The sequence below is a fragment of the Geotrypetes seraphini genome, chromosome 6 (assembly GCF_902459505.1).
Source record: "Geotrypetes seraphini chromosome 6, aGeoSer1.1, whole genome shotgun sequence".
Taxonomy (NCBI): domain Eukaryota; kingdom Metazoa; phylum Chordata; class Amphibia; order Gymnophiona; family Dermophiidae; genus Geotrypetes; species Geotrypetes seraphini.
In genome coordinates, this window is record NC_047089.1 from 223,873,875 (window position 1) to 223,897,804 (window position 23,930).

General features: G+C 47.5%; 1 protein-coding gene across 1 annotated transcript in view; it reads right to left on the bottom strand.

Moving 5' to 3' along the window:
- PLAT (plasminogen activator, tissue type) overlaps positions 1-23,930 on the bottom strand; it is an 82,302-nt gene that overhangs the window by 19,956 nt on the left and 38,416 nt on the right. Inside the window, 9 exon segments of the mRNA XM_033949655.1 lie at positions 1,687-1,882; positions 3,533-3,618; positions 8,575-8,707; positions 8,710-8,748; positions 9,749-9,840; positions 10,756-10,930; positions 14,580-14,690; positions 18,206-18,337; positions 23,367-23,409. Of these exon segments, the coding sequence (XP_033805546.1) occupies positions 1,687-1,882; positions 3,533-3,618; positions 8,575-8,707; positions 8,710-8,748; positions 9,749-9,840; positions 10,756-10,930; positions 14,580-14,690; positions 18,206-18,337; positions 23,367-23,409 (1,007 nt within the window).

Sequence of the window (23,930 nt, forward strand, 5' to 3'; positions counted from 1 at the left end):
TAATCCAGAAGCTGACCTTGTGCTCCTCCAAGACAAGCCCTCTGTCAGCCTAGAGGCTTATGGGAGATTATATCAATCTGGCTCTGGCATGGGAAGGCAGATAGACCCTTAGTGCAGGGAGACTGTGTTAAGTTTCCCTGATTGAATCATGACTAGCTAAAAGGTGTTAATGTCTGATTAAGAATGTGCTTAGGACAAAATGTCAGTTTTAATAAAATGTAAGGATGGTCGCACCCCCACAATGTTAGGTTGTAGGGGTTAAGTGAAATGCGCACTGACCAACGCCAGGTCCCAGGTTCAGTTCCCTCACCGATGACTCACCAGGAAGTAGAATCAGAGGCACAGCCAGAGGTTTTTGCATAAAGAATATATTATAGAAATAGTCTTACAGAAAAGCAATATTTATAATCATTACAATTAAGTAGAGAGTATTATACTTAAATAGAGAGCCCAGCAGTTCCCCTGCCTTACAGAGTCCAGAAGGAATTGAGTGTGAAGTTTCAGGGAAAGGCAGAGAGAGAGAGGGGGGGATGGGGTGATGTTTCGTGTTCCATAGATAAAGAGAAGGATAGACAGAGAGATAGAGAGAGCTCAAGAGAGAACCAGAGTGCCAAGCCAAGAGCCAAGAGATAGCTAGATAGAAAGAGAGAGAGAGGGCCAAGACCCCTCTCCTGATAGCTTGATAGGAAAAGAGACACACCCTGATAGCTCCATAGAAAGAGAGAGATCTTGATAGAGCAGAGAGCAGGCTTTTATACCTTGGAATCTTATTCTGACTAGAGAAAATATTGTATCTCCCAGTATCTTTCTGTTTAGAACTTGCAAACTGTTTGAGACAATGGTCCATTTAATTGACAAAGGAGAGTGTGACATCTGCAAGCATGGTGATGGGATTAAGTCTCTGGCTTGATCTGTGCACCATTGTCCTAAGCACTCTCTTAATCAGACATTAACACCTTTTAGCTAGTCATGATTCAATCAGGGAAACTTAACACAGTCTCCCTGCACTAAGGGTCTATCTGCCTTCCCATGCCAGAGCCAGATTGATATAATCTCCCATAAGCCTCTAGGCTGACACCCTCCACATTCAGTTTCAAAGCAACTTTCTACTTGTGTGGTGGGAGGAGCTTCTGAGAGTTCTGCTGCCTACGGTTACCAGTGCCTGCTATCCACAGCCATAGGATTCCAGACATCCGGATTTACCCGGACACATCCTCTTTTCAGAGGACTGTCCGGGCGTCCAGATGGCTTTTCAAAACCTGACACTTTGTCCGGGTTTCGGAAAAGCTTTGAACTCGGGGCCACGTCTGGAGGGCATCTGCACATGTGCAGATGCAACGTGGCGATGTCACCGTGCCACATCCACGCAGGGCGCAGATGCCGTCCAGATGCGGCCGAAAGGAGATGAGGTTTGTGTGGGGCCGAGTTAGGGGGACGGAATGAGGCAGGACTGTGGGTGGGTTGGGGTTGGTCTGCAGGCAGCATGGGGCAGGGCCAGGCACGGAATGGGGCGGGGCCAGTGATGGAAAGGGGCGGGGCACATGGTTTCCTTTTGCCCAGCAAAAATCTGGTAACCCTACACAGCCCCAATATCAAAGTATTGTTTTTAAATCTCAGGGATACTAATCACAGGCATATTTAGAGGGAGGAGTTCCAATAACTCATATCTGAAGTGGATTTTCTCACCTTTCTTCAAAGCAGTGGGCTGCAGATAGCACCCAACAGGAGCTGATCAGAGTGCCTCCACACAGGAAGTATTCCCCTACCACTGTCCGATATTTGATATAAATGGCTGCCTGCCACGGATGGGAGCTGATGTCTGTGAGAAAACCTCCTTGGATTCGATAGAGAGCCTGTTTAGGCTGTCTCAAGCCACACGTAGCTGTAGGTAGGAAAGAGACACATGAAATTAAAGCTATGAGTGCCTATTTCATTAACCTATTAATACATCCTACATACAGAAGAATGGAAACAGACATATACCATGCAAAAGCCAATGGGTGCAGCCAGTGGTGTAGCAAAGGTGGGAGGTGCCCAGGGCAGAGGCACCCCCCCGGCGCCCTTCTCTCCGCCCCCCTGTTCCTTCTGTGCCAACCCCCCATGCCCTTCTCTCCATCCCTGCTCCTTCTGCGCTACCCCCCTGATCTTTCCGTGCCACCACACCACACTCACACTGTCCCTTCCAAGTGTCCAAGTTTTATTAAAATTCGTTATCCTGCTTATCAAATTTCTAAAATGTTTTATAATAAAATTTCTAAAAAAAAAAAAAAAAGGGGGGGACATACAGACATTTGTCATTATATAAAAACAGTATAGTGGTACCTTGGATTACGAGCATAATCCGTTCCAGGAGCATGCTCGTAATCCAAAATACTCGTTTATCAAAGCGAGTTTCCCTATAGGAAATAATGGAAACTCGCTTTGATGCGTTCCCCCCCCCCCGAGAACCGGCATTGCTCCCCTTGAAGGCCCCCCCCCCTGCGATCCGGCACCCCCCCCGACGCAATCTGGCACCCCCTGCCACGAATCCGGCATCCCCCCGACGCGATTGGGCACCCCCTGCCATGATCCGGCACCCCCACCACGATCCGGCACCCCCCCGACACGATTGAGCACCCCCCCCCCGCCGCTTCTTACCCTCATCTGGGCACCCCGAAGATCGGCTCCTCGTCTGCTGGGCCTTGAGCATCTGAGCATGCTCAAGGCCTGCGAGTTCACGTTCTGAACGTGAACTCACAGGCGTTGAGCATGCGCAGATGCTCAAGGCCCAGCAGATGAGGAGGCCGATCTTTGGGGTGCCCAGAAGAGGGTAAGAAGCGGCGGGGGGATGCCCAATCGTGGCGGGGGGGGTGCCGGATTGTGGCGGGGGGGGTGCCCAATTGTGTCAGGGGGTGCCGGATCGTGGCGGGGGGGGGAGGGTACCGGATTGCAGGAGGGGCGCTCGTAAATCGAGCCATGCTCGGTTTCCGAGACACCAATTTTGAAAATGTTTTGCTCGTCTTGCAAAACACTCGCAAACCGGTGCACTTGTAAACCGAGGTACCACTGTATATGTATTTACATAGACACTACAGACTGACAAGAATTACAGGAGGTAGGCAGAGGGAAATACAATTTTAAATAGGATTGGAAGATGTAAAAGGGTAGTACAAGTAAGTGGGGGAATTAACATCTATGATTGAGGATGGAAACAGTGCTTGCCCTCTGATGTCACTTCCTGGCCCTGCGACCTGGAAATGATTTCAGAGGGAGTCAGGCCTGTGAAAGCAACTACTCTAACTAGTTGTTCGTGCTGGTGAAGATTTAAAGAGATATGGGGACGGGGATAGGAGGGCATGAGTGTGGCGTGGGGGGGGGGAACGGAGAGGTGCCGGCGCCAGGGGCGATCCAACCCCCCATCTCCCCCTTACTACGTCACTGGGCGCAGCTAGTAGAGCTAAGCAGGAGAAGGGAAGAAGACAGCCCTCCTAATGAGGAATGAAGCGGATGATACAAAGGGATGAAAGGATAAAGCGTGGAAGGGGATTCTTACAGCACTTAGGCACAGAGCAATATTCCCAAGATGATTCTGCACCCTCAAGGACGTGGCACCAGGGTTGTGTATCATTGTCGGGATTCCTATAGGAAGAGAAAATAATTTGTTTACCTTTATGCCTATATAAACAGGATCAATATTACAGTAAATTGCTGGTAAATAACAGTAGGGTATTTATACACATGGAAATATCCTCATTCCAATGCTGAGGCACCCAAAAGCAACTTAAACAAAATTTCTTAGCAAGACCGCTATTACTTCTTGCTCCAACACAGAGCTGGCTCAAAGGGCTATGACGCTCTGAGCCAACTTTGACGGCAGTGGCGTCCCCACCCCCAATGCTTAAGCGTTATTCTTCCCTCCTCAGTCCAACATTTCTCCCGTTCTCTCTCCAGCCCCCCAGTCCGGCATTGCTCCCACCACCCCTCTTCTTCCCTCCTCCTCTCCCGCAGCCCTCTAAACATTACCATGCTTGCCGGTAGCAACAGCATGCAAAGCAAGCTACTTTCGGCCATCCCTGGGTTTTCCTCTGCTGTGTCATGCCAACAGGAAATTGCTTTTCATCCCCAAATTTACAGACTACAATTACTGCTAATAATTGTGTATCCAAAGCATTTCTTTAAAACTATTAAGCAAGATCACAACTGCAATACCTGTACTTGTAACCGCGATACAGAAAGAAAAGCATATGTGCGGTAGATAGCAAAATAAAGACTGACTCACTCAATAAAGCCAACATATGAGAAGGACAAGCGCCACTGTCTCAAAGCTCAGAGACTTGTAACTCTGAAGAGGGGAAGATAATCCTCTCTTAGAAAAGAGTTTTACATCCAATCATAGCTAGAAATGCAGTGAGGGCAAGTCCAACTCAAGAAGGCAACTGTTTGTAATGCTTGCAATGCTTTCAATGTTGATTCATTGAAAGCATTGCAAGCATTACAAACAGTTGCCTTCTTGAGTTGGACTTGCCCTCACTGCATTTCTAGCTATGATTGGATGTAAAACTCTTTTTCTAAGAGAGGATTATCTTCCCCTCTTCAGAGTTACAAGTCTCTGAGCTTTGAGACAGTGGCGCTTGTCCTTCTCATATGTTGGCTTTATTGAGTGAGTCAGTCTTTATTTTGCTATCTAACGATTTTTCTGACTCTGGCTGATACATTGTCCCTGCTGTTGTGGAAACATATGTGTGGTAGATGGCAATTCCCTGCAGTATTGTAGTCTGATGTCCAGATCTTTAGACTGCTTGCAGACTAGACTAGGAATTCAAAAGAACTTAACCACTGTTACTTGGGGGTATCCCACAATCCCTTTGCTAAATTTAGTTTACAGCCTCTGCATTCCTGCACAATTAGTTTGTTTTTAGGAAGCCCAAGCACGCCGCGTTTTGTTTAACAATCCCTCAGTAAACTGTAAAATAGCTGACGTAGGGCTAGATTCACTAAGCAAACCGATCGGATTGCGACCCCTTTGCGACCCGATTTACTAGCCTGTGTCCCGATCATCCTCCGATCCGCGCATGCAAATGAGGGGGGGGGGGGAATGGCATTCAAATGATGGCAGGCAGCGATTCACAAACCAAACCAAAAACCCTGCAACACCGACTGGGCTGGCCGATCACAAACAAGCGACTGCTGAGGACCAGTCGCTCAGGTCCTTTCCGACTGCCCTGCCTTCTGCCCTGCCCTGTTTTTCTGAACTCCTGCTTTCAGCCCCAATCTCCCGCCTGCCCCGAACTCCTGCAGCCCCGACTATCCCACCCTTCCCCGCAGTGCAAGCCCGTGGCTTTAACCCGCGGGCTTAAAGTGGGTTAAAACCATGGGCTCACCAAAAAAGTTCAAAACAGTTCAAAAAATAAAAAATAAATTCTCTGCCGGGCTCGGAGGGCCAGCGAATGCGCAGACCATCTACAGATGGTCTGCGCATGCATCGGGATCACTATAGAGCGATCCGGACAGGCGGTTGGAGGCATGATTCCAATCACCCTCATTTGCATGAGGACGATTCGGGAATCAGCCCCCTGGACACGGATCCGATCCGATCCGTGCCCTTAGTGAATCTGGCCCATAATCTTTTCAAACGTTTTCTTTCTTCTTTCCTTTTTGTATGGTTTCTCCGTAATGCAAAAGGAACGTCACCTCCTACTGGCTATGTTTTATTCTGTTTCCACTGCTGAGCTGCTACTTGTTTTTCTATATCTTCTCTCATTCTAGTATTTCTTTCTGAAAATTATGTTTATTTATTGTTCATTCAAGCTTATATACTGCTACTAATGACCAGAACAGTCAAATCTGAGCGGTTTACATTAGCTTTTTCAATGGTGTCACAAAGCATGAGCTTCTGTAGTGGTGTAACAATTCAGAGCTAATTACATGGGCTGTTGATATGGTGTTACAATGCATCCTCCTGGGAACTAATCTCATTTTACATTAATCCTAATCCTAACCCAGGGCATTGGGAGGGGGGGGCACATGGCACGGGAGTGGGCCTTTGGTGGGCATCCCCTCCTGCCGTATCGCTGCTGTTTTGGGGGAGGGAGTCACACTGGCAGGAGGGATTGGGCATCCCTCCTGCCAATTTTCTTTCGCAGTGGGTGGGACTCGGCATGGCAGGAGGACATGGGCATTTGCAGTTAGAAAGTATTGTTCAAAACCTGTTGCCATCTAGATCTACGGAGCAATTCCAAAATTGAGCATCTCCAGTTAAGTGCCTGGAAGAGAAGGAAAGCAGACGCCCGGGTTCTATTAATCAACTCATGTAACCGGCTATCAGTATGCCTAAAATTAGGCACAAGCGCCTACAGTGGTGTAGCGAGGGTGAGAGGTGCACGGGGCGGTGGCCCACCTCCCCCACCCTCTTCTTCTTCCCCACCCCCTCCTGCCGCGTGCGCACCTTCCCCTATACCTCTTTTAATGTTCCCGTGGCGAGTAGCAACCCTAACCTGCTGCTCATGCTAATGTCGCTCTTCCTCTGATGTCACTTCCTAGGTGCAGGTCCAGAAAGCGACATCAGAGGAAGAGCCGACGCTGGAGGTTGGGGTTGCTGCTTGTGTTGTGAACGTTAAAGAGGTGTGGGGGAAGGGAAGCGGCGCATGTGCGTGGTAGGGGGGGTCAGGGAAGGGGTGGAAAGAACGCTGCTGGCACACCCCCACCAAGATGGCACATGGAGCGAACTGCCCACTGCCCCCCCTTACTACAGCACTGCGCACCTATGTCAACCATAGAACTGGCATATATGTATGGATTCCTAAATGTTATGCATTTAAATGGGAGCTACGCCTATGTCTCAATCCTGTATATACTCCCTTACAAATCTAAACTATGTAAATTATTTGAGTATTTGCAGAATAGCACTTAGGTGCCATTTTATCATATATCATGTACATATGCAAGTGCGTAGTGTATAGTGAGGGAGCAGGAGGTGGAGCGTCCTGGACATTAACTTGGTGGGGGCACCGGCATCTCTCCACCCCACCCCCAGCACAGGGATCTTAAAATACATTCTTCCTTCCCCCCTCCCCCCCAGACTTCTTGTAGTCATCACTGGTGCTTGTGTTGGCCTCAGCCCTCCCTCTGACATCACTTCCTGGTCACAGGACCAGAAAGTGACATCAGAAGGCAGGCTCAGTTGGCATGAGCAGAGGATAGGAGATGGTGCTTGCTGCCAGCAACAACTTCAAGAGGTATGGGGGGAGGGGGGAGGTGAGATGGAGGAGAATGCATTTTTAAAAGATCTCCTATTGGGGGAGGGTGCAGATGCCGGGTGCCACTGCCCTTGCCACACCACTGTACACATGTATGTACTAGTCTGCTAGTACATACAAAAAACATGTGTAAATATCAACACCTGGGCAGTAGCATAATGAGGGAAGCTGACACCCAGGATGAAAGGAAGATGGTACCTGACATCCCCCCCAGCAATAGTGGTGGGTATCTCTTAACTATATTCCCCCTTCCCGTACCTCTTAAATTCTGTTCTTCACCAGCTGCGAGCAGGGACTCCTACCCACTGCTCATATCAACTTGAACCTTCCCTCTGATGTAACTTCCTTCCTGGTTCTCCAAACAGGAAGTTACGCCAGAGGGAGGACTCGGGGCCAGTGTGAACAGCAGGTATGAGTCCCTGCTATATGCCAGGAAGAAGAGAAGGATTTAAGATATGGGGGGATATGCAGTTAAGCGATCCCCATTGTTGGTGGGGGAGGGGGAGTGAGAGAAGAGATGCCAGGCTGCTTCTTTCAACAGTGTCCAGAATGCTCTGCCCCCCCCTCACTACACCACTGCACCTGGGTTATAGAATTTCCTTCTAATGTCTTCCACATATTATTCCAAAATTTCTCAATTTTCTTGTCGCTATACCATGTGGTAAACGGTTTCTTCTTTATAATAACTTCATGGGCCTTGAGCTATCTATACTACCTCCTATCCATATAGGTGCAAGGGTTCAATATGTTCTAGGATTGCTTGTTGACATGGAAATATTATCCCATTTCCATGCTTCCTTGATGTTTTAATTGGAGATGACAGGTGCAGGTTGCTCACAGGTTAGAACCAGCCTGGGCTTAGTGATCACCTTCCCCACATAACAGTATCCAAGCAGCACTTGGTATCACGAGTCTCCTTCCTTCTTTTGGTCATGTCTGCCAGGCTGGCTTTCATTCGGTGAAAGGCAGTTTGTAGTCTGGGGTTTTTTTAATCTTCAGTTACAGAACCTTGAACAGACCTCAGCCCTTCAGCACAAGGCGATGCTATCAAGTTCCTGCCCTCCGATGATTTTGGATCCTGGGCGGCTAGCATTTATACTTAGACCGAGCTCCTCTGAGTCAGCGTATGTGAACTCAGTATTTCATCAACACCTCCCATCGGTCACTGGTGACTGTACACTTGGCACACTAACTGCAGTATCAGTAAGGATGACACTAGGACCACAGGAAGGAAGGCTATAAAGGCTGAGAAGGGAAAGTGTGCTGCCTGATGTCACTGCTTTTATCTTATCCCAAGTGAACAATTTCTGACTCCTGACGGAAGAATTCATTACTGTACCGGCAGTGGTTGTGACTTCCAAGACCCAGCTGTCGAGCATACAGCTTCCAAGCTGTATAGACTTTATACGGACCCTTTGGGAATCCCACCGTAGACAGGTTCTGCCATGAGAGGGTGACGCTGTGGCTTCTCTGTATTTGGTGCCCTGGTCTGTATAGCAAACATCACCTGAAACTGGAAAAAAGATGAAATGGCATGACATTGACATCACAAGCCCAGCTCCTGCCAGCCCCGTAGGGTTACCAGATTTTCCGTCTGGAAAAATCTGGACCCCTAGACCTGCTCCCCCAGACCCACCCATTCCAGCCCCATCACGCCACAGCCCCACCTTGGTTCCGCCTCTTCATGCCCCAGCCCCACCACCTGCTCTCATTGGGCAGGACATCCGCGCATGCACGGATGCGACACAATGACATCATCGCGTCATAACCATGCCTGCGCGGATGCTGTCCTGTCCAAAGGAAAGCTTTTCAAAACCTGGACAAAATGCTGGGGTTTTGAAAAGCTGTCCAGACCCCCAAACAGGTCCTCAAAAGGAGGACATGTCTGGGAAAATCCGGACGTCTGGTAATCCTACAGCCCCAGCCTTTGAAAGGATGGCAGTGTGTGTACCCAGTTTGTGGATCCTTGTTTTCAACGAAGGACAAAGACTGGCCAAAACCAGTTGAAACTGAAACCGTAGCCAAAATCTGCAGCTTGATTTTGGCCCAAACTGAAGCCTAAATCGGCTAGGCCCTGACACCAAACTGCACCCCACCCCAACCACTACCAAATAGATCTTGCCTCCCCCCCATGATCAGACAGAGCCACCCCCCCTCCCAGATCCACCTGTCATCTCACACCTAAGCCTGCCTTAAACCCTGGTGATCTAATGGCTCAACCAGGGCAGAAGTAATCTTTAGTCACTCCTGCAATTTCCTATGTCAAAATGACTGTCAAGACCTTCAGTGGCAGTATGACGAGAATGGTGCTAAAGGTCAAGACAGCCATTTTGACAGTGAAGCTGGCAAAGGTAGAAGTGACTGTGGATCACTCCTGTCTCAGTTAAGGACCCCTAAGGTAGGCTCAGGGAGGGCCTAGGGGTTCTAAGAGGACAGCGGTGGTTTTGATCAGGTGTTTTGGTTTCAGCCCAAAGTGCCAAAAACAAAAACATGGCTGAATTTGGCGGACATACCCTTAGAGCATGCTGGAGTGCTGCAGTACTCCCAGGTATACTGATTTCCTTTGAAGACATGACACCAGGGCTTTGAATCCTTGTCTGGATTTCTGAAAGATAAATAGTAAATCTGTAATCCCAGTCCCAAGACACAGCAATCACACACAGCATCTGCTAATTTCGTTTTCTTGAAAGTACAGTTCTCTTTTCAAAAGTCAGCTCACTTAAGGGGTCATTAATAACACTTAATGTGTTATTTACTACAGGACCCTGTGGTAAATTACATGTATTAGCTGTTAGCAAATGACACCCCATCCCCTTTAATAAATCTAAATCAATCTGCAGCACTTTGGGCTAGATTCACAAAGCAAACCGATCGTGTACCAATCGGTTTGCGACCCCCTTAACGAGCAAATTTCCCTCCACCCTGATTCACTTACCTCTCCTGCGATCCGCTTCGAATCCGTGCATGCAAATGAGGAGAAACACATGCAAAGTAGATAGGGACGCGATTCACCAACCAAAATTTAAAAACAACTGGGCTGGCTGATCAACCCAAGAAGCGACTGCTGGAGACCAGTCGAAAACGTCTTTCCGACTCTCCAGCTCCATAGAAGCCCTGCTCTGCCCCGATCCGTCTCCTGCCTGCTCTCCCCGAATTCCACCCTGCTCTGCCTCGATCACCGCCCTGCTCTTCCCTATCTTTCCTGCCTGCTCCTGCCCTTCCCCGCACTGCGAGCCTGTGGTTTTAACCCACGGGTTTAAAGCGAGTTAAAACCACGGGCTCGCAGGGCTAAAACTAAAAAAAAAAGGTAAAAGTAAAAAAAAAAAAAAAAAGATTGCGGCTCCGACCGTGCTGGCAGATGGGGGCGTTCCTCCGATCACCACGATACTGCATATTTTTCTTTTCTGAATTCATCCCGGATCGGGCCCGATCAGGCAGATTGGAGAATCTGGCCCTTTGAGTTTCAAACTTTCACCCCCTCCCTCCCCAAATATGATGAACCCCCCTGGGCCTGCTTTACCTGCAATAATTGTGATTTCCTAGTCCCAGCAGAGCTGCGTCTCGTCTCCAGGCATTGTACCGTTTCTGGGCCAGGGACCTCAGTTTCCAGTTTAAACACGTGGCTCCACTTTCACCAACATTCCAGGTTCCTCTGTATGTTTCCCCAGAGTCCTGGTAACAGGTCGTCAATGCATCTGGGGGGGGGGGGGGGGAATAAGGAATTCAAACCTGAGTCAAACCCTATTCGTGGCCAGCCAAATCAGTAGGTAAGAGTAGGCGTCCAACCAGGATAGCACAATTTAGGGGCAGCCTAGTTGCAACAATCAACATGACTATGTTTAGCATCTCCCCATCCTCTTCCCAAGCTGTTCACTGGTTTCCCTTTCCTGTGTCTTACCGCCTCTGCAGCAGCACCAGCATGTTAATTAGCTTATAGACACAATACTCATCACAGCCAGTACAGAGTCTGCACATGCTTAAGACCTAATGGGTCTCACCCACTCCAAACTTCCTGTTTCATAAAAGGTGGTACCCTTCAGGCCTTGGACACCACAGGAGAAACTAGACCACTACAAGAGAGGGGGTGGTACGGTAAGGATGGGGAGAGATCCTGGACACCACGGGGAAGGGAAAGATAGGGAAGGGGAGGGATGCAGGATACCACAGGGAGGGTAGGAATGAAGAGAGTTGCTGGACATTATGGATTGTAGGGAAAGGAGATAGTAGATGTCACCATGGGATCACCATGGGGTGTGGAGGGACACATATTTGAAGGTTCACATAGGACAGTAGTTCTCAAACTTGTTCTGAGGGGGGGATCCCTAACAGTCCTGGATATCCACAGTGAATATGCATGAGAGAAACTGATTTGCATGTACTGCTTCCACTGCATGCATATCAATCTCATGAATGTTCATTGCAGATATCCTGAAAACCTGACTGTCTGGGGTTTCCACAGGACAGGTTTGGGAACCACTGGCCTAGAGTGTTAGATATCCTTGCGCTGGCCCTGACCCTATTGGTCTACTTGCAAATTGTTTAGGGGAAATCAAATCTGTCGGGAAGCTTAGCCAATCCTTTGCTTTCAAACTGGTAGAAACTTGGAACAGACTCCCTGACTCTCTTAGCCTGATAGGTCAGCTACAACAATTTCATATAAAGTCCTAAAAACTTTGCTGTTTACACAATACCTAAATGGCTTACCTACTGAACAAACAAATTGATAGCACTGTAACATTTACTTTCTCATGATCTCATTTTTATGGATTCTGGTCTTTAATCATTTGTGAACCGAGTCGAGATCCGTTGGGAGATGATCCGGTATATAAATCAAAGACTAGATTAGATTAAAGAAATGGGAGAAATTTTCTAAAGCCTTTCCCCACAATTAAAGCATGTTTTGCACCTGGAAAATTGCTCTTACAAAACTGTGCAAAGGACTACATGAATTTGCAATGGAACCACACTTATTTTTAGAGGATACATGCGTGGGCTTTCTTTGGATAATGTACATGTGTACCGTATTTTCACGCATATAACGCGCGCGTTATACGCGTTTTTACCTACCGCGCATACCCCTCGCGCGCTATATGCGTGAGCGCGGTATACCAAAGTTTTAAAACATAGTTCCCACCCCGCCCGACGCCCGATTCACCCCCCCAGCAGGACCGCTCGCACCCCCACCCCGAACGACCGCTCGCACGCGCTCCCATCCGCACCGCATCCACGTCGGAGCAAGAGGGAGCCCAAGCCCTCTTGCCCGGCCGACTCCCCGACGTCCGATACATCCCCCCCCCCGCAGGACCACTCGCACCCCACCCCGAACGACCGCCGACTTCCCGACAATATCGGGCCAGAAGGGAGCCCAAACCCTCCTGGCCACGGCGACCCCCTAACCCCACCCCGCACTACATTACGGGCAGGAGGGATCCCAGGCCCTCCTGCCCTCGACGCAAACCCCCCTCCCCCCCAAGAACCTCCGACCGCCTCCCAGCCGACCCGCGATCCCCCTGGCGACCCCCACGACCCCCCACCCCCCTTCCCCGTACCTTTGGTAGTTGGGCCAGAAGGGAGCCCAAACCCTCCTGGCCACGGCGACCCCCTAACCCCACCCCGCACTACATTACGGGCAGGAGGGATCCCAGGCCCTCCTGCCCTCGACGCAAACCCCCCCTCCCCCCAAGAACCTCCGACCGCCCCCCAGCCGACCCGCGATCCCCCTGGCGACCCCACGACCCCCCCACCCCCCTTCCCCGTACCTTTAGTAGTTGGCCGGACAGACGGGAGCCAAACCCGCCTGTCCGGCAGCAGCCAACGAAGGAATGAGGCCGGATTGGCCCATCCATCCTAAAGCTCCGCCTACTGGTGGGGCCTAAGGCGCGTGGGCCAATCAGAATAGGCCCTGGAGCCTTAGGTCCCACCTGGGGGCGCGGCCTGAGGCACATGGGCCCAACCCGACCATGTGCCTCAGGCCGCGCCCCCAGGTGGGACCTAAGGCTCCAGGGCCTATTCTGATTGGCCCACGCGCCTTAGGTCCCACCAGTAGGCGGAGCTTTAGGATGGATGGGCCAATCCGGCCTCATTCCTTCGTGCTGCCTGCCGGACAGGCGGGTTTGGCTCCCGTCTGTCCGGCCAACTACTAAAGGTACGGGGAAGGGGGGTGGGGGGTCGTGGGGTCGCCAGGGGGGTCGCGGGTCGGCTGGGGGGGTGGGGGGGGGGGGGGGGGGGGGGGGCTGGGGGGGGGGGGGCGGTCGGAGGTTCTTGGGGGGGGGGGGGTTTGCGTCGAGGGCAGGAGGGCCTGGGATCCCTCCTGCCCGTAATGTAGTGCGGGGTGGGGTTAGGGGGTCGCCGTGGCCAGGAGGGTTTGGGCTCCCTTCTGGCCCAACTACCAAAGGTACGGGAAGGGGGGTGGGGGGGTCGTGGGGGTCGCCAGGGGGATCGCGGGTCGGCTGGGGGGCGGTCGGAGGTTCTTGGGGGGGGAGGGGGGTTTGCGTCGAGGGCAGGAGGGCCTGGGATCCCTCCTGCCCGTAATGTAGTGCGGGTGGGGTTAGGGGGTCGCCGTGGCCAGGAGGATTTGGGCTCCCTCCTGGCCCGATATTGTTGGGGAGTCGGCGGTCCTTCGGGGGGGGGGGGAGGGATGTATCGGACGTCGGGGGGGGCATCAGGCTTTCAGGATGGGGACAGACCTTCAAGGGGGGACAGTGCACGGAAGTCAGGGGGGGTGAACGGAGAGTCGGGACAGCGCACGGAAAGTCAGGGCGGGCGAAAGGAGCGTCGGCAGCATGCGCGGTATACCAGTGAGCGCGTTATATCAAAGTTTTTGTGCAAATCATCGTGATTTCTGCGCGCTATATCCGTGTGCGCGTTTTATACGGGTGCGTGTTATTTGCGTGAAAATACGGTAGTTCATAAAATATGCATGGACACGCATAGCACAAATGCACATATTTACACCGGTCTTTATATTATAGGAGACATTTACATTATGAAATAGGCATATGTTTGGAAATTTGTATAGTTGTCCTGATATAAAATTACCCCAGTAATGTCCTGGGTTTGTGGCATACATGTCACTGGAAGCCCAAATGAGCCAATTCCTCCACCCCCTCCCTCCACCTAAAATTCCTTTTGTGCACCAGGATAATCATGCAAAATGCTTCAACAAATCAGTGTTTACATAGGCCAGCTGTGTGCAGGGCCTTACCAAATCTCTGTATATCAGACTAGCTGTACAGAAAGCCCAGAATAAGTCTATGTGCACCAGGCCAGTCATATGCAAAATCCCCAGTAAATCTGTACAGAGCAGTTCAGCTGGAAAAGCTCCAAAAATCTAAGCAAACCTACCTATTTCACACTGCTTCCCAGTAAAGCCTCTTTGACAATAGCAATAAAAATCAGGGAAGTAAAGAGCCTGTCTGCAGCGTCCTCCATTGTAACACATCTTTTCTATACAATCTATAGAAGGGAAAGAAGGTATTAGAATGGTTCCAACAATGGCAGGACATAGCACATCCTTATTTTCGGCTAACTGAAATACTAGTTCAACAGATCACCCAGTATTACATTACATTACAAAGCTTTTTATATTCTGCCATAGCCCTTATGAGTTCCAGGCGGATTAAAATAAAGCAGATGACTGGAAACAAACCCGATTTGGATGATCAAGGAGTAAAAGGTACGCTCAGGAAAGATAAAACAATAGTGGAGAGACCTGAATGAATTCTTTGCTTTGGTCTTTACGGAAGAAGATGTAAGAAATCTACCTGAACTGGAAAGGGTTTTCAAGGGTGATGATGTGGAGGAATTGAAAGAAATCTCGGTGAATCTGGAAGATGTACTAAGCCAAATTGACAAGTTAAAGAGTGATAAATCACCTGGACCGGATGGTATACATCCCAAGGTACTGAAAGAACTCAAACATGAAAATGATGATCTGCTGTTAGTAATCTGTAACCTGTTGTTAAAATTGTGTATAGTACATGAAGATTAGAGGGTGGCCAATGTTACGTTGATTTATAGAAAGTGTTCCAGGGGAGATTCGGGAATTTATAGACCGGTAAGCTTGACCTCAGTGCCAGGCAAAATAGTGGAAACAATTATAAATAATAAAATTGTGAAACATGTAGACAAACATGATTTAATGAGACAGAGTCAGCATGGGTTCAACTGAGGGAAGTCTTGCCTCACCAATTTGCTTGACGTTTTTGAAGGTGTGAATAAACATGTGGCTAAAGGCGAGACAATTGATGTAGTGTATCTAGATTTCCAGAAGGCTTTTCACAAAGTTTCTCATGAGAGGCTCCTGAGAAAATTAAAGAGTCATGGGACATGAGGCAATGTTCAATTGTGGATTAAAAACTGGTTATCGGACAGGAAACAGAGGATAGGGTTGAATGGCCATTTTTCTCTGTGGAGGAGGGTATATAGTGGTGTGCCACAGGGATCTGTGCTGGGACCGGTGTCATTTAACTTATGTATAAATGATCTAGAAATTGGAACTACGAGTGACATGATTAAATTTGCAGATGGCACTAAACTGTTCAAAGTTGTTAAAACACATGCGGACTGTGAAAAAACTGCAGGAAAACCTTAGGAAATTGGAAGACTGGGTGTCTAAGTGGCAGATGAAATTTAATGTGGACAAATGCAAAGTGATGCACATTGGGAAGAATAATCCAAATCATAGATTTCAGATGCTAGTGATCACTTTGGGGGTCAACGCTCAAGAAAAGGATCTGGGTGTAATCATAGACAATACACTAAAGCCTTTCACTGTGCAGCGGCAGCCAAGAAAGCAAACAGGAGGCTAGGAATTATTAGAAAAGGGATGGTTAACAAGACTAACTGCCTCTTTTACAAAGCCGTGCAGCAACAGCCCCAAAGCCCTCTAAATCTCTATGGGCTTCGGGGGCCGTTAGCACAGCACAGCCGCTAGCGCGGCTTTGTAAAACAGGCCGTAAGAATGTTATAATGTCTCCGTATCGTTCAATGGTGCAACATCACCTCGAGTATTTAGTTCAGTTCTGGTCTCCTTATCTCAAAAAAGATTTAGCAGAACTGGAAAAAGTTCAAAGAAGAGCGACCAAGATGATAAAGGGGATGGAACTCATCTCGTATGAGGAAAGAATAGAGAGATTAGGGCTCTTTAGCTTGGAAAATAGATGGCTGAGGGGGAGATATGATTAAAGTCTACAAAATCCTGAGTGGTGTAGAATGGGTACAAGTGGATCGATTTTTTACTGCATCAAGATTTACAAAGACTAGGGGACACTCAATGAAGTTACAGAGTAATACTTTTAAAACCAATGGGAGGAAATATATTTTTCAATCAGAGAATAGTTAAACTCTGGAACGAGTTGCCAGAGGATGTGGTAAGGGTAGTTAATGTAGCTAGTTTAAAAAAAAAAAGGTTTGGACAAGTTCCTGGAGGAAAAGTCCATAGTCTGCTGTTGAGACAGACATTGTACGGTAGCATGAAATGCTGCTACTGTTTGGATTTTTGCCAGGTACTTGTGACTTGGATTGACCTCCACGAAGATGGGATACTGGGCTAGATGGACCATTGGTCTGACCCAGTAAGGCTTAAATCAAAAAAACAACCAGTTCAAAATTTTCTTGAATAAAACTGTTTTTAAAAGCTTTCTAAAAACCAAATAATTAGTATCTGATCTAATAGTGAGAGGAAGTTTATTCCAAATAATCAGAGCACTAGAAGAAGAAATAGAAGAAACACTAAGGGCTCCTTTTACTAAGCTGCGCTAGCGGTTTTAACGTGCACTTAGCACGCACTACATTTCCACGCGTGCTACACGCTAACGCCTCCATAGAGCTGGCGTTAGTATTTTCCGCGTAGCACGGGGGTGGGCGTGTGCTAATCTTCAGCGCGCGCTAAAAACGCTAGCACACCTAAGTTGATGGAATAGCTTAATTGATTTAGGCGATGGAAATTGTAAACAGAATTGATTTCGTTCACATGACCCTGTCTACCAATCATTAAGGAAAGTTGAACACCGAATCTGCTATAAAATTCTATTATTAACTTTTACTACTCGTTCATTCAATCGACCAGTATTTATTGACCAACTTCTTATTCCCTATCACCCCGCTAAATCTCTTCGTTCCACATCACACAATCTTTTAACTGTACCGTCTCTCAAATTGATCAACACTTTGAGATCTAATAACTTTGCAGTGACCGCGCCTACTCTATGGAACTCATTGCCTCTCCATTTGCGAATGGAATCCTCTCTAAAACAATTTAAAGCAAAACTCAAAACTTTCTTATTTGAGGATGTTTTCGGTTAAAACTGTCCTTTTCAGGACTAAACAAATTGCAGTCTTTCTCCCTACCCATTGTTTTAGCCCTTAAATGTGCTTTATTTTAAATGCTGTTGTTCTTCCCTTTTCCCTATTTGTGTGTAGTTTATCTCCTTAGTCTCAGTCTATGGTTTTGTTTTTTGTTGCTTTTTAATATTGTCTTGTTTTTAATATATCAATACTAATTTGTTTTGTTATTTTTAAAGATTCCCCTCTTTTTATTATTGCTGTACACCGCCTAGAAATTTGTATAAGCGGATAACAAACTTTTTAATAAACTTGAAACTTAAATCCAGCAAATCAGGAGCTAAGCCATGTAAAATATTAAAAACAAACACAAGAGCTTATAAGTTTTCCTAGCAGAAATTGGTAACCCATGCAATTGAACAAAGTAAGGTGTAATTCTTTCATATTTGGGAATCGAAACTCTAACTCTAACTGCAGTATTTTGAACACTTTGAAATCTCTTTAGGAGATAAACTATATTACAATAATCCAATTGCGAAAGAATTAATGATTGGACCACTAGTGAAAATGCTGAAATATCAAAACATTTTCTGACTAATCTTAAAAGGCCCTAAACTTGTTTACTCACTAATTTAACCAGATATTCCATAGTTAACATATTATCTAGTTGAGCTCACTCTACTTACCTATGACAGGTACAGTGTGGCACTGGGGCTGTCTATCTTCACACCTGCAGTATTCCAAGCGACGACCAGAAGGACGTAGCCATGTCTCCCCTTGCTGGTAAATTGTAGAGGAAGAGTTTTCTTTACAAGTGACTGTAATCAAACGAAAGACGATCTTTAGAGCCGAACAATGAGGTCATAGAAGCATAGAAAAATGAAGGCAGATAACGACCATATGGCATAATCTACTACTACTACTTATATAACGCTGATGAAAGGCGTATGCCAGCGCTGCACATTTTGACATTTAGTAGACGGTCCCATTCTCAGAAGAGCTTACGATCTAACTTGGACAGACAGACATGAAATATAGGGTTGGGGATGCAGAACCCAAGGTGAAAGGTAGTTAGGAGTTGAAAGCACTCTAGGGGTTCTGGATTTTAGTCAACTAAAATCTGGTAAACCCTACTCCTTATGACCCTGGGCAAGTCACTTAATACCCCCTTGCCCCCACATTGTGAGCCTGCTGGGACAGACAGGGAAAAAATGCTTGAGTACCTGAATAAACTCATGTAAACCATTCTGAGTTCTCTGGGAGAATGGCATAGCAAATTGAGTGATGAAATAAATAAAGATTAGAGGACCTATGGACCAACATGTTTGACAGGTCACAGTGGAATCTATAGCTGTGACTAACTCTTTAAGTCTGGTTACTAACTCTGAAGTATCCCTGTCTTCCCGCTTCTTAAATGTGCTACCTTGTTAGTATCATTTCAGATGGAAGTTTAAAAAAATGGCATTGTTGAAGGCTTCATTATTTTGCCTTTACCTGCCTTCCATTTCCACATATGGAGCACTGCTCCTCTGCTTCAAATTTGCTCTGAAGAGACGGGACCTGCCCCTTCGGGCATGCTCCTTCAGGCATGCGCCAATGGGCACGTGTTGCGTGCCATAACAGGGGCACATTATGGCTGAAGACAGGGGCCTCACACCTGGAAGATCTCCAAAGGGGTGTCTTTCCAATGCCTGCAGCCAGAATGCGATCATCGGATGGCTCTTAATGCCCCAGTTTTTTGCTTTAAAAATAATCCTGAATTTGAATTAGCATCCTTCCTCTTCGAGATGGCAACAAAGAAGCTAGGCTTCAGGAAATGCTTGACCTATGACAGGAAAATGATATCTCTGATGGACCTCAAAATTTATATCCTCTGCTTAGAACCCACGGACTAACAGAGATATTTGGCAACATCAGCTACTCACTAAGAAATGAAATCCTCCTCTCTGAAAATGGAGAATATCATACAAAAGGGTCTCAAACCCTGGCTGGACCTGAGAGATTCCTCCAAACCAGTTGTTTAAGCAGCCTCAGTGGCTCCCTTGAGACAATGCACGCCAACAAAGAAACAAGGCCAGAACGATGAAAAGGCTCTCGGGCCTGATCTGCAAATACAAACAGCGCAGAGACTAGAGCAGCTGCTTTTTTGTTTGGCAGGTGTTAAAATGTGGAACGCATTGATGAGGCAATTACGCCTATGTGCTGGCAGATTGAAATTTAAAAAAGAAAGGCTCAAGCTATTGAAAACAAAGCTATTTGTACCTGCTTTCATGTAAGTAAAGATTTCTATATTGTATAGGTCGTAATGGATGAGGGGGTAAGAAATGCTCCCTTTTACTAAAGTCACTAAGCATTTTTAGCGCACGCGTGGAAACTACCGCGTGCTACGCTTCTAGAACTAATGCCAGCTCAATGCGCTATTTCGCACGTTAAAGCCCTAGCGCACCTTAGTAAAAGGAGCCCTCAGCTTTTTGTAATGTTAATTTTTTGCTAGGTATTGTTTTATATAGAAACCGTCTAGAATATAGACGGTATAATTAACATTTTAGAAATAATAAATAATGGCTTTGAAACGCACCACAAGAAAGCATCGGTGCCAAGAGAACATCAGCATTAAGGTTTAGATGCAGTTTGAACATAAAGATGAAGGTTAGAGAAAGTGTGTGTGTGGGAAGGGGTGAGGGATTGGGATTTGTTATATTGCTTGTTGGTAGTTTATTACGCTTCTCCTCTCATATTCGCGGGTTTATTACGACTTCGATTATTGGTGGGTTTTATATCTTACCGGCTCCCTCCTAAATGACATCATCCCGGAGTGCTGATAAAAGGTTTGACGCTTTTTTCCCAGCACTTGCTTGAGCGTGAAGAGAGAGAAATTCGCAAGGGATTTTAACAAGAGACTGCAAATAATATAGAAAATACATTGGGGTTTTTTGGGATTTCGCGGTCTGGCTTTGCCCCAAAACCTTCGCGAATACGAAGGGAGAAGTGTACTACCATACTCAAAGTAGTTTACATACAGGAAGTTCAAGCCTTTTCCCCGTCTGTCTTGATTAGCTCACAGTCTATGTAATGTCCTGGGGCAGTGGAGGATGAAGTGACTTGCCCAGGGTCACAGGGAGCAGATTTGAACCTACAACCTTAGGTGTTGAGGCTGTAGCTCTAACCCGGTTGTCTCGCAAACTTGGTCAAGCCGCGGTACACTAAACGTAGTGGCCGTGGTTTGAGGCATTCAAAAGCGTGTGTGACGTCACCCCATGTGCGAAGGCCCTATGGACGGACTCTGAGCCGCCAGTGGGGGGGGGGGGGGGGGAGAATGCCAGAAGGGAAGACACGTGGAGTGAAGGAGAGATGCTGGCGCTGGCTGATTGCCTACAGGATGTGCCTCTTGCCACCAGGACGTCCTGTAGGCAGTCAGCTAGCGCCTCTCCTCTTCTCCAGCATCTCGTGGCACACCTGAAATCTCAGGAGGCTTAAGCTAAAGCACCAAAACCCAATGTACCGCTGGTAAAATGTGAATCAAGAGTTCAAAAAACCTGTATGCTTAAGCACAGAACAAATTCTGAAAACAAATAAACTCTATATTATACTGCTCTGACTTAAAGCTCCGTGGCACGCTACACTTTTCTTAAGGAGCCGCCTCAGCCTGTTTGACAGATCTGTTGAAGCAAATCACCACAGATCACACAACAATAGGAAGAGGAAGCCGGTAGCCAGTGGCGTAACAAGGGCGAGTGGTACCTGGGGCATGGTAGCGCCCCTCCACCACCCTGCTCCTTCCTGACCCTCCCTGCTGCCTGCACGCCTCCTTCCCTTCCCTGTACCTCTATTTTTTCCAGCCCGAGCAGCATCACAAGCTTGCTGCCTGTGTTGTGTCAGCATTCCCTCTGACATCACTTCCTAGGCACAGGACCCGGAAGTGACATCAGAGAGAGCCGACATTGATGTGGGCAGCAAGTTCATCATACTGCTCGCATCAGGAAAATAAAAAGAGGTACAAGTTGTGCGGCAGGGAGGGGCGGGAAAGAGCGGCGGGGGGGGGGGGCGAAAGGAGGATGGGTGCTGGCACCGCCACCAAGATGGCACTTGGGGTGGAATGCCCCCCTTTCTATGCCACTGCTGGTAGTCTTCTTAGTTTTACTGAGGAAAGTCACCAGAAAGATTATTTAACAGTTCTCTAGAGAGCTCCAATTAGTCAGAAGGCTAAGTGAAGGAGTAGCCTAATGGCTAGTACAATGGGTTTTGATTCTGGTGAACTGGGTTCAGTTCCTTCTACAGCTCCTTGTGACCTTGGGCAAGTCACTTAATCCTCTGTTGTCTCAGGAACAACCCCCCCACCCCCACATATTTATTTATTTAATTTTCTATACCGTTTTCCCAAGGGAGCTCAGAACAGTTTACATTAATTTATTCAGGTACTCAAGCATTTTCCCTGTCAGTCTCAGTGGACTCACAATCTATCTAATGTACCTGGGGCAATGGGGGGGATTAAGTGACTTGAAAGACAAAGGCAAAAACTGCAGTGGTGATGTACAAGATACCAAGTCTTTAATGAACAATCTTAAAAGGACAAATATAGTCATAAAACAGTTTTGTATCCAAAAGGATTGATGAACCCGGACCCGACATGGTCCGTGTTTTGAAGAAACACTCCTTCCTCAGGGGTCCTAAATAGTAACATATACAGGAAACCTGATGGATAACAACTGGAATTAGCGCTTAACAGCCAAACAAACTTTGTCCAAGTTTTGAAAAGCGTCCTCAAATCGCATCGGCCAGGGAGGATGTCCGCGCATACGTGGATGACACAGGATGTCCGACAAAAACAGGCAGCGGGGGCATGGCTAGGGCGGGACTGGGTCTGGCCTGGGGGGTGGGTCTAGAGGTCCAGATTTTTCAATTGGAAAATCTGGCAACCCTAGTTGTAGGGGGGGTGGGGGTGGAGAAGGCTGACTGGATTGCAGAGGAAGGGATAAGGCCTGGGAGGGTTGACTGGCTTATAGGGACATGCTTTGAGGTTGAGGGCTGAGTAGCTAACTGGAGGTAGCTAATTGGTTTGCAGGGGTAGGGGAGTGGCTGACGTCTGGTTAGCTTGCTGGGGTGATAAAGGGTGGCCAACTGAGTGGTGAAGACTGGCTGGGGAGGTGGCTTGTTAGCTTGCTGGGTGGTAAGGGCTAGCAGAAGTAGTAGCGGGGGGGGGGAGGGGGGAGAAGTCAGCTCTGAAGGAGAAGGGAGATTAGGAGATAACAGGATGGTGATGGGGAGAGAGTGTGACTGAGTGAAGACAAAATTTTGGGGAGAGAGCCAATATGAGAGTGGGTAAAACAGGGTGGAAGAAGAGAGTGAGATTAGGTGATGACATGTTGGGGGAAGGAGGTGACTGGCTGTGTATACTAGTGGCCAGTAGGTATGCTATTAATGGCTTGACATACGAAACTTTTTTTGTTGGCCATGGAATGGAAAAATAGCTTTACTAAATTAGTCCCCTAAAGAGCTGTGGTAGACCTCAGATGAAATCTCTGCAATCCAATCCCCCCAATTCCCCAACTAATTTAGTTGGGGTCCAGTAAGCCTTATGCATTACAAAATATGAATATTGAGAGATATCAGCTAAGAGGTTCTAAGTGCATATGATTAGCTTACTGAATCGATGACTAGAACTTTCACCTTACATTGGGAATAGAAGCTGTGTGCTTGTCGTTTAGCACAGGTGGTTCTAATGCATGGGTTTCTGCATTAGCTCCCCAGACTGGCCACTGTCAGAGACAAGATGGGCATAATGGATCACTGATTTGTCCCAGCTCAACACTTCTTACACTGTATGTAGGCTGCTATTGAAAACCTTACCTACGAGAGGCCTTGTTCCACGTTTCTGACGAAGAAGAAAAGTCTGAAATTAGAAAACAGATGTCAGACTGCCTTAGCCTGTAAGTTATGGAACATCTAATAAAGACAGAAAGGGTGGAATTCGGTAAATAGCTCCCAAAGAATTCAGTATATTAGATTAGGATTAGATATATGGGGCTGGAAGATCTGTCCTAAGACAGTGTTTGGTAAAGGGTGTGCCCCTGCCACATAATGTGCTCTTTGCAGAATACGGGCTTAGAGCAGTCTCACACATAACTTTGGACGTGGCATTTACGCCTACTGAAACCATCAGTAAATGCTGGCGTGTAACTAAAGGCTCCTTCCACCCAGCTTGGATCATTCTCCTGCATGTTTTTTGCTCTCCAGTTCTAATGGGTTCCTGATGAAGGGATATTTTATCACCGAAACCAGGCTTGGTTGAACCCTGCCTGAAGAACAATTCTTTGGAATCAGTCATTTGCTAGACTTTTCTCTATTGGGAGGATTTTGTCCACTCTTCAATCCAAGCTAAGTCTCAGTTTATTTTCTTTTGGTGTTGGCTGG